Source organism: Parambassis ranga, chromosome 1 (genome assembly GCF_900634625.1).
Source record: "Parambassis ranga chromosome 1, fParRan2.1, whole genome shotgun sequence".
Lineage (NCBI taxonomy): Eukaryota > Metazoa > Chordata > Actinopteri > Ambassidae > Parambassis > Parambassis ranga.
The window spans coordinates 226,823-237,186 of NC_041022.1; the positions used below are offsets into that span (position 1 = coordinate 226,823).

Genomic DNA, 10,364 nt, shown 5'->3' on the forward strand with positions numbered 1-10,364 from the left:
TCATGTGCCCAGAACTTTTAGTCCAGTAATGACCAATCGCGTTCAGACAATCTTCAGCTGTTTGAGCTCATTGGGCACTCCTACTTTTTAAATATCTTTCTGTACTGTACATGTTTAAAAATCACCCTAAACCAGCTCAATCTCATTGTAATCAATGTTTACAAGACACCCCTTGTATCTATTAACTATTGAAACACCTGCACAAGAAATAAAAAGATCTTTAAAAAAAGGTTTGGACTTTCTCATTTTAATGTTTCAGTCATGTCAGTAAATTGTATCAGTTCAATAGAAACGACTGCACGGCCGGCTGGATAGATGATGGTGGGTAATACACAGTACCTCAGGCACATACCGTCAAAGCCAGCACACAGAAACAGTCGCCAAAGGTGCTACATACAAACACCTAGAACACAGTGGTCGAGGATTACAATTACATTTAGCTCAGGTTAGGAAGCAGGAACTCCAGGTCTCCTGTCTGTCACAGGCTACAGAATACAGTGGTAACTACTGTACAACAACAGATATGTAACTGTAGTATTTGAGCCGCTGGATGGCAGTACACCAGAAACATTTCAGAGAGAAGCAGAGCTGGTCATCGCTCCATTTCCACATTTATCCCCCACTACAAAGGCAGGCAAATGATATTCAATATAGGCTCTACTGTACTGTACACATCTACACAAATATACTATGAACTGTGCTTATCTTTGACCTGTTCAAAGCTATTATTGCTTGGTATCCTTTACCATGTAACCCTTGATGGCAGGAATGATCTCCCACACCCATTACAGATGTATTACTATACATTCAGTAGTGCACATGTGCCCATCTAAATCCTACAGTTAACTATAACAAGTAAAAACATACTGGTAACACTGGATATGCAGCATGAGCAGTCGCCTATTCATCACATTTATAGGCCTTGCATACCAGAAAATTATCTGACAAGACAAGTGGCCGGAAGGAGATGTCACAATGAGCTGAAGCACCACCCTGAGGTGGTGCTCCCTCGTCATCAGGATGTCTGACGGTGTGAGAGAATGAGTTCAGCATTTCCACTTTAAAAGAATCACCGCAAAGCAAGGCCCACAAGCTGAGGAGGTAATAGCAGTGATAAAGGCAGCGATGGCTAAAATGCTAACACAATTCATGGCAGCAACTAATTTAATCAAAACAAATCCCAACAATGTCTCTGTATGACGCCCAGCACAATGTTAAGCCCCTTTTTAAAGAATGAGAGCGAAAAATGTTTTTTACAAAAAAAAAAAAGCAAACCCACTGCTCAGTGTTCCAATTCATCACAGCTTTGGTTTAGACACAGTATTTGTTTTATACTCTCTTTGTTCTTGGTCCCTGTACTGGAGGGTAACTTTCCAGTACCTGTATTTAATAAAACTGGTCCTTTTGTGAATCAATTTGCAAAGTGCAGCAACCACGCCAAATGTTTCAAAAGCCCTGTTGTGCTTGATCCATCACAGAAAGCAGGAGACAAAGATATCATCAGGAGGTTTTGCTTAGAGATGCTACCCAACACCCCTGGAAGATATAGAGTGACTCTGTGTTCCCTGACTGTGCGGCTGCTTCCTGTGATGTGGTGGATAGTGGCCTGAAGCAGCAGAAGTCTTGTGTGGTGGTGGTGAAGCCTTTCTGCTTGCCCTGCGAGGCACGGACAAAGAGAATAGCTTTCTTGTTTAGCAGGGCTACATGGGAAGACGGCTCACTTCAAAGTCGGGTTACTGTAGTTTATTAAAGAGGGAAGAGGAGGAAGGTCGGAGGAGGTGGCTCGCCATCTTCTTCTCTCTCATAGCAGGATCTTAACTCCTCCCTGTGGAGACTGGGCACCCTGGGAAACGCCTCTCGGAGGTGCTGGTCCAAACTCTAATCGTTTTACTAAACTGAAAGACAAGATGCAGCACATGCACTTGTAATACTCCTCACATTCACATTACTAGTATCAGCCCACTGCTCCAGGTTATATATGCACAGGCAGCATCTGGTTTTATATAAGAATCCTATGAAGTTCAGCATTAACACACTCAGGCTGTGTTCCAAATCACTCCCCAATCACTGTATAGAGCCTCCGCCATGTTGTAGTGCTGTCCGAATTCTAAGTGAGAAATGACAGACCCCCTATAGGGCCCTCAGTGTATCCCACAATGAAGAGAATGGGAACAGAAGTTACGTCACCTGTCTTAAATAAATATAATGATCATTTAAAGAATGCAGCCCGACCGGCTGTGTTTGCTTTATTTATGTTTAGCCATAAAACGTTTATTGGGCTATAAAGGCACAAATTATTATTGCTAACAACAGAGATTGTTTAGCCGTTTAATTTGCGACAGCAATGGAGTCATTAACGGCGACAGAAAATCACAGAGGTAGTGTCCGAAATGTCCAAAAATGCTTTCACAGTGAGTTCACTGTACGCTGCCCTACACTGAACTCCCCATATGGGGAGGAGGGAGTGAGTGAGTGATTTCGAACACAGCCTCAGTGTTCCATCCAATGTCAGACCTCTGTCATCAATCAATTCAAATGCTTGCCTTACACTAATACTATTCAAACTCCCATCATGAAAGCTGTTCAAGGGGAGGACATGTGCATAAACTTGTACATACTGTAAAGCACAGGGAAAAGACTCATGATGTAATCACAGATGGTGCTGCTGCTCTTTTCCTCACCTGCCATACTGAGGTGGAGGGCTCAAACTGGTGGCTTGGACTTCAGGATCTGCTTCTAAACCAGCAGGACTGCTAGGACCGGCTGGAAGTGCCGGTCTGCTGACAGACGTGTCGTATACAAAGTCTCGACAGGATGCCAACTTCGACTCCAGATTCTGGAGATTTAAAAAAAGAATTTGTTCAAACACACAGCGAAAACAGTTTTGTTCATTTAATGGGTTAAATTTTAGTGTAATAGTTAAATCTCTTACTCCGACTTTTCTCAGTAGCTCCCCTACAATGTTGAGTGCAGATATTCTAGCAGACGTAGTGAGGGGGGTCCCTGTTAGACCATCACCTAACAACAGACATGGGCAGGTGAGCGTGTATCATCTTACAGTTAAAGTTCCCTCTGTCAAAATTACCTCGTCTGATGCTGGAGGCAGGAGGGGTAACAAAAGAACTAATGGGTTTGGAGGGTGTGACCTGGATACCAGCTGAGGGGCATGACAAATCTGGACGATCTGTGTCTTTGCCCAGACTGCTGGAAGGTCGTCTGTCCTTCTGCCGTACAGCAAGCTCCTGACGAAGATCTGCAAAGAAAAAGACAGGAGCAACAGAGACAACTCAGATTGGGCCTGGTTTTCATTACAGTCTGCACAGGAGCAGAAACCTGACATGTTTTAAGAGAACCTGTCAGAAACTCTCACAGGAACTCAGAATTCACTGTCAGCCGTAAAAATCAATGGTGGAAACGCTGCAGTGTGTGTCTGTGAGCATGTGTGTTCACCTCTTGCTTCGTCCTTGAGCCTCTGAACAGACTCAAGCAAGTTCTCCTTTTCATCCAGCTCACTTTCCAGGAAAGCATTCCTCTCGATGACCTGGTTCATCCGCTGCTCAAAGTCCTCCAGAGACATGATGGTAGCCCTGAGGCAGGCAGAGAGGAGAAGTCAATAAAAAGCCAACTACAGTGGATTCATTGTGCATGAGACAAACTCTGTGACTGAATCACTAAAGAGAGAGGATGACATGATGGCTGATCAGACACTGACCTTTTTGTCCTCTCCAGGTCATCATTGGACTGCTCCAACTCTCGGATATATTTCTGCAGGTGATCTCTGACTGCTTTGGTCTCGGCCAGATCGTCCTCCAGAGTCGACATGTGTCTCAACGCTTCAGAATGCTGGACGTCAAATTTCTCCTGCAAACAATTTGCAAATTCCGTTTTAACTGACAATGACAGTACCAGGTTAATCCATGAGGCTGCCATTGTGTTTTAACAAGAGAAAATCTGACACCAAGTTCGTTCTCCCACATTTCACACTTTATGACCTTTTTTAACACAATCCTTCATTCACTTCCTCATATAAAGAACATTTCCCCATGGACCACTGAACAAAAATAGCAGTCAGCTGCTTTATAGCTCAGCAACACATTTCCTGGTTGCAGTGGCAACGATATGCTGGACCCAGTGTGTGTGTGTGTGTGTGTGTGTGTGTGTGTGTCTGTGTGTGTCTGTGTGTGTCTGTGTGTGTGTGACTGTGTGTGTGTGTGTCTGTGTGTGTGTCAGTGTGTGTGTGTGTGTGTGTGTGTGTGTGTGTGTGTCTGTGTGTGTCTGTGTGTGTGTGACTGTGTGTGTGTGTGTCTGTGTGTGTGTCAGTGTGTGTGTCTGTGTGTGTGTGACTGTGTGTGTGTGTCTGTGTCAGTGTGTGTGTGTGTCTGTGTGTCAGTGTGTGTCTGTGTGTGTGTGTGTGTGTCTGTGTGTGTGTCAGTGTGTGTGTGTGTGTGTGTGTCTGTGTGTGTGTCAGTGTGTGTGTGTGTGTGTGTCTGTGTCAGTGTGTGTTTGTGTGTATGTCTGTGTGTCAGTGTGTGTGTGTGTCTGTGTGTCAGTGTGTGCCTGTGTCTGTGTCAGTGTGTGTTTGTGTGTGTGTCTGTGTGTCAGTGTGTGTGTGTGTCAGTGTGTGCCTGTGTGTGTGTCAGTGTGTGTGTGTCAGTGTGTGTGTCTGCCTGGAAGCACAGGAACATCTGCCTCATGTCTCTACCTGGAGCAGAGTGCTTGTCCAGCTGTGGGGCCTCAGCCTCTTTATTTATCAGCCTCTTTATATCCAGGACTCTACCTTGATGTTTTCCAGCTCCATGCGCAGTCTGTTGTTGTCCAGCAGCAGCTCCTTGTTCCGACCCTCACACTGCTTCAGCTCCGCTTCCAGTTCTGCTTCATAGTCTCGACTCATCTGCTGGAACTCCCTCAGCTCTTCGTGAGCCTCGTCAGCCCTGGTGACAAAATGTTATTCACGTCTACTGTAATAAACTAGCAAATGCATCCAGTCTGTAACACATCTGAGGATATTATAGCCGGTTATTTTGTAGGTAGCCGGTTGAGGGGAGGTGTGTGGATCAGTTACCTCTGCTGGTGCTGGTCTGCCTGCTCCTTCCAGAAGCCCAGCTCCTCTTCCAGCGATGTGAACGTGTGTGTTGTCGGCTCCGCCATATCTGCTGCTGAGTGCCGGAGGATTTTATTAGACCTTCAAATATGTTTTTGTGTCGTGGAAGAGGGAATCCAATAAAATAAGTACCGTAATGTAAGCTAATGCTAACTGGGCTAGCTAACAAACATCTGCCGTTCATGTTGTCACGATCTCCAACGGCAGATAAAGTACTGACCACAGAACATGTTTAGCGTTTACTCGTATCATATTTAGTTTGATTGCTGCAAAGCAAAAATATAATATAAAAATATAATGATTAGCAGTAAGCAACTTTTAATAACCGGTAGTGGTGCTGAGAACCACACAACAGCTAGCTCAGTTGTTGGCTAACTGGAGCTAATGTAGCTATATTTCTTTACTTAGGAGCGGGAAACAGACCAAATAAACTTACCTGCCAGAAGGGAAGGATTAAAACATGCTAACACCGCTGACGGAATGTGATATGATATAATCGATATGACTCAATATTTGATCAATTTGTGCAACACACGTATCGTGACATGCACGAACTAATCCCTTCTTTACGTTAGAACGGCGCTCCAACCAAATACAAACGAAGCCTGAGTCAACGGCGGCCATTGGACGATATATATGACGTCATGCAAAGATTATCCAATCATAACGAGCGGGGGGCGGGGCCACTCACTCCGCCTGCCTGACTGTGAGCTGTGTTATTGTAAGAACAGCTGTTGTTCCTGCGCTCAGGCACTTTATTAAGCATCAGCCTCTTCTCTCAGCTCGCCATTGGTCCTGAGACAAATGTGTTTTCACAACTTACTGCACTTTATTGTTGACTTTTTATCACTTCAGTGCGACCCAACCACACAGCCAGCATGATGATGTAGATCATATGAATCTATGAGTGTAGTTTGGTACATAATGAAAAACACAGGCCCATGATGATCTTACTAAGAACAACATCCTTTATTTACTTCCTCGTGATAATAACATTACAACAGAAGACTTTTTATTTAGAATGACAGCCGTTTGATTCCACTGATCAGAATATCACAGGTCTTCTTCTACCTTCGACATGCACATACAGTATACCTCTGTGGTTAACCACATATTTACAGACTACAGAAAGACATGCTTTACAACACACACAAAGCCGTTCCAGTCTGCTTATACTTTATGATTCCTGTGTATTTTACACTTACTGTAGATGGACACTACAGCTTGATGTAAGCATGTGTTTTAAAGGGTGGTTATAAAACAAATATAAAATGCTGTGTTCCAAAGAGCATGGCTCACTTTGATTGGAAGGCAATTAAGAACCTGAGAAAAGTAGAAAAAAAAGATCATTTCCTCTTAGAAGTAAAGGCCTGGTGTTCTCATACATTTAAGATAAGACACCTGAGAGGTAAACTAGTCAAACTGTAGGCGGGGTGTGTTTTACTTTCACTGTCCTGGGTTTAAGAAGAAAAAAAGAGTTCTCCTTTTCCATCACATCAGGACTTATACTCAGCCCATCAGTCATTCAGAAATAACACAGTACCATCTAAAGGAAAATCACAGCAGAGGGTAAATATCTGTCTATTTACCTCCATCTGAGAGACAAACGTTCTTCTTCCCCTCAGACGGATTACACGTCTGTTTTGTTAGCCTCTTTGCTGTTCTGGCGTGAGCACGTCTTCTTGCTGTCCATCACATCCGTCTTCACCTGACCTAGACTCCGGAGTATGCACATGGTGTCAAACCCGTCCTCACCAGCTTCGTGCAACAACTCCAGCACCTGAAAATGAGACATGCTTCTTAATTTCCAACTAAAAATAATACGAAAAACACCCTGGACCTACTGCATCTGTTACACCTACCTGTAAACACTTAAATGACTTGAGTTCACTGAGATTCTCCTGCAGGAACAGCAGGTAGATACTCAGGTCGTTGTAGACAGGTGTGACCACACCCAGAGCACCAAACCCTGGCAGCATCTCATAAGGCCGCAGGAAGCCGGAGCTCTGACGAGCCGGTCCAAGAGCTGCATACACCACCAGCGGAGCAAGAAGCATGTAGACTCCCAGGTTGATGTAGCTGAGCAGCCTGAAGACTCCCACTGCCACAAGCTTACACTGAACAGCAGACGGCACCATGCTGTTGTTGCTCAGCAGTCCTGTTCGCAGGTCGCAGGGAAACTCATCAGTGAGAGAAGCCAGGAGGATGTAGTAGCCGAGGTAGAGGCACGCAAGCAGGAGGGTGAGCAGGGTCAGGCCGCGGCATGCCAGGTACTTGACCACGAGGCTGTGAGAGTAGCGCTTTGTCTTCAGGTATTGTTCCACTAAAGGGTACTTAAAGCAGCTCTCAGTCACATCCAAAGCACCACTGCAAAAAAGGTGGGATGGAAAAGTTATTAATGTGTATAGATGTCTTGCTCTATAGGGATAAATTACGCCTTTAGCTACATGTTAAACATACCTCTTCTAATCCAAATGAAAGTCCGTTTGTCTCCATGAACAACTGCCTGCTACAACACTACTTAACACTACAGCTGGGGGGCGCCACAGACTGAAGACAGTCCAGCTGCACTCCTTTGCAGAAGCAACAGGAAGACTGTGGCTGCACACACCCTATCCACCCTAACCCTGACAAAGCTGCCAGTTACCTGGTGAATAATCCAAATATCATCCTCACATGACTAAGATCCCTCCTGTTGGTTAATGGTGAGTTAATGACCAGGAACTGTGCCAGGGCCAGGGCCAGGGGCAGGGAAGAGATGAAGGTTTTACTGCTGACACCATCCACAGCAGTTCAACATGCAACTTAAATCATGTTTTAAAGTAAAGCAAATACTTTGTACAAAAACGAATGTTACAGTCACAGAGTCCCTCTGCTGCTGGAAGTAAACTGGTGAGTACAAGTGGTGGCAGGTGAGAACGACATGTTTACCTCTGAGTGTCCTCCGCGCCGTCCCTGTTATCTAATGTGGCCAGATTCTTTGCCAGTTTGATGGCACGATTATAAAAGCGGTCCAGCTCATCCATGATGAAGCTGAGGTCGGAGGAGAGGTGCGGAGCTGCCGTGAAACGCCAGAACAAGGCTGGGATGTACATGAGGATGGCCAGCAGGAGAAGGATGTAGGGGAAGAACTGAGGGAGTCAGAGAACAGAAAACCTCCAGTGTTACTGTGCCTTGAATCATTTACCATATCTAGACGTTTTCAGGGCTGGTTTGGTTTTCTGTGGTCTTTGTCTGAATGTACCTTGTGTAGCCATAGTGGTGAACTGTCAGCTTGTTGCTGCACAGCTGCCCAACAGAAAGAGTCCATATACGCAGCCTGTCTCAGTGAGAAGGTAATGGGAGCGAAGCAGCTGATCTGGGTGCCTGGAAGAGGAAAATGATCGTCAGATCTCATTAGTTTGTTTGCTGTTTTAGAACTGTGTGTCAATAATTATGCCTTTCACTCCTACAGAGGACAGACACACACACAATAGAAAGTCAACCAGGCATGCACCATTCAGAAATGACCCAGATACACAACAGAACGTTGGGAAAGAAGCACAGCCACCAACTGTGAGCTTACATGAACGAGTGAATCAGATGCCATACTCTAATTAGAAATGAAGATACGTCGTAAATCAAAGTGGTTAATGATGTTTTTGCATTAATTAAAGTTGGTCCATGTATTGGCTGCCTTTTCATACCTCACCTCACTCACGTCCCTTGTCAGGACACAGTGCAGCTGGTGAACTTTATGTATTTTAGACATTTCGATTCATTTATATTATGCAATCATTGTGTTTTATACACAACTCAAAATAATATTTCTCACCTATACAACCTCACAAATCTAACTGGGATAGCTGGTAGCGCTCATCAGAACACATTGAAGCACATACCGTGTGCATCCTTTTAGAAAGACAGGTAAGTCTTGGCCTTAAGGGACACCGCTGAATGCTGTCTGTGCTGTCTGTGTGCTGTGGGCCAGTGTATTGCTCACATCACCCAGCCCTGTCTGCCTCTCATCCTTTGTGAGTGCTACACTTATTTAAATGGAGGAAGAAAAAAATCAATGTTGGATCCTCACCACACTGTGTTTCTGTCTTAAAAGCATAACAGCCGTTCCCTCAGTGGCTGCAGACTAATGAGCACATCCTGAGCATGTGGTCTCTGGCAGAAAACAACATGGACAGACTGTGTGCATTATGAAGAGGATCAGGGGGCTGAGGAGGTGCTATCTGCTTACATGGAACATGACTTGGCTTCAGCAGCAGGGTAGCTACACCTCTCTGACCGAGTGAGAGACAGAGTGCCAAGGGTGGAGACTCTAACCACACCTTCGAAATTCACACCTCTCTCTTTATTAAGATTAAAATTAAGAATGCATCATAACAGACACTGATTTTACCATAATGGAGGCAGAATATGCTTTTTATACCGCCACAGACTTTCCTGCATTACTCCACGTGATGAAAGTGAATGAATGGGTGCTCGGATGATGCTCAGGAACACTCACCCACTGATACCTCCTGAGCAAAAGCCAGCGAGATGAGAAACAAAGGCAGTCCCGCCGCCAGGAACGTGACTATTTTGTCCACGGCCAGCTCCAGGCGCACCCCTTTGTACTTCGTCTCCTTGGGATCTTTTAATAGAAAGTCTGAGAAGACGTACTCCGTGGCTACGTGAGCAATCGCCATGACCGACAGATGGGAACAACAAAAAAACGGTCCTGCTGCTTATTGATGAGAGAGTCAGTCTCTTATCAATATAGTCAGTAGAAAGAGGTTCAAAACGACGGAAGGCCTCTCACAGCAGAGACGTAAATAAAAAATGTAGAGTTTGTCCTCCTCTGCTCTCAGCACAGACTGAACCGCCTGTCCCGTCAGTCTCTGAGCCGCAGACATTACCGGGCAGCAGGGGGGTGCCTGTCTGTCTGTGGACTGCCGCTAGATGGTGCTGTTGTTCCGCGTAAAATGCACCTGCTGCACGACGAAAAACAACAATAAATGTGAGCTTCAGTGCTAAAATATCACTGAAATAAAGACCAAATATTGGGGGTATTGAGTAAAAATGCATGGAATTCATTTTCTTTTTAGAATGCCATGCTGTCATTTTATTTATGAAAATACAAATATGTTTTATTGTAGCTGAATCACATTTTGTAGCCTATTATAAAAACAAATCATATTCATAGTTTATTCCAAGTGTTTAGGATGTTGTAATCGCCTGACAATACATTTTCCCACAACAATAACATTTACGACAGCTGTGGCCGCTTTCT

The 10,364-nt window shown here is 44.8% G+C and overlaps 2 protein-coding genes across 3 annotated transcripts; both read right to left on the reverse strand.

Annotated features, from left to right (window-relative positions):
* Positions 1-231: 231 nt before the first annotated feature.
* On the reverse strand, positions 232-5,679 carry LOC114438150 (nuclear distribution protein nudE homolog 1-B-like). Of its 2 annotated transcripts, none has more exons than XM_028409323.1 (9): positions 5,538-5,679; positions 5,063-5,153; positions 4,778-4,931; positions 3,713-3,861; positions 3,451-3,587; positions 3,086-3,253; positions 2,933-3,018; positions 2,682-2,836; positions 232-1,895 (listed from the first exon to the last, which is right to left on the reverse strand). In XM_028409323.1, exons 2-9 carry the CDS (start codon positions 5,146-5,148, stop codon positions 1,802-1,804), a joined length of 1,029 nt encoding a protein of 342 aa, XP_028265124.1. In that variant the 5' UTR covers positions 5,149-5,153; positions 5,538-5,679; the 3' UTR covers positions 232-1,801. The 2 variants fall into 2 exon arrangements, with proteins under 2 accessions (XP_028265124.1, XP_028265114.1); XM_028409313.1 differs by having other exon boundaries at positions 5,063-5,156.
* Positions 5,680-6,291: 612 nt separating this feature from the next.
* On the reverse strand, positions 6,292-10,008 carry LOC114438145 (pannexin-1-like). Its single transcript, XM_028409300.1, has 5 exons — positions 9,600-10,008; positions 8,346-8,467; positions 8,033-8,232; positions 6,964-7,468; positions 6,292-6,881 (listed from the first exon to the last, which is right to left on the reverse strand). Exons 1-5 carry the CDS (start codon positions 9,778-9,780, stop codon positions 6,732-6,734), a joined length of 1,158 nt encoding a protein of 385 aa, XP_028265101.1. The 5' UTR covers positions 9,781-10,008; the 3' UTR covers positions 6,292-6,731.
* Positions 10,009-10,364: the final 356 nt, after the last annotated feature.

Bases quoted from the DNA above. Each gene is read 5' to 3' on its own strand.
- LOC114438150 (XM_028409323.1), bottom strand. From the start codon at position 5,148: ATGGCGGAGCCGACAACACACACGTTCACATCGCTGGAAGAGGAGCTG. The intron at 3,862-4,777 runs GTAGAGTCCTGG...AATTGTTTGCAG, and splicing joins TGGAGCTGGAAAACATCAAG to GAGAAATTTGACGTCCAGCA. The intron at 2,837-2,932 runs GTAAGAGATTTA...TTAAATCTCCAG, and splicing joins AGCTACTGAGAAAAGTCGGA to AATCTGGAGTCGAAGTTGGC.
- LOC114438145 (XM_028409300.1), bottom strand. From the start codon at position 9,780: ATGGCGATTGCTCACGTAGCCACGGAGTACGTCTTCTCAGACTTTCTA. The intron at 7,469-8,032 runs GTAAACATGTCG...CCTTTTTTGCAG, and splicing joins GGCGCGGAGGACACTCAGAG to TGGTGCTTTGGATGTGACTG. The intron at 6,882-6,963 runs GTAGGTGTAACA...TCTCATTTTCAG, and splicing joins AGTCATTTAAGTGTTTACAG to GTGCTGGAGTTGTTGCACGA.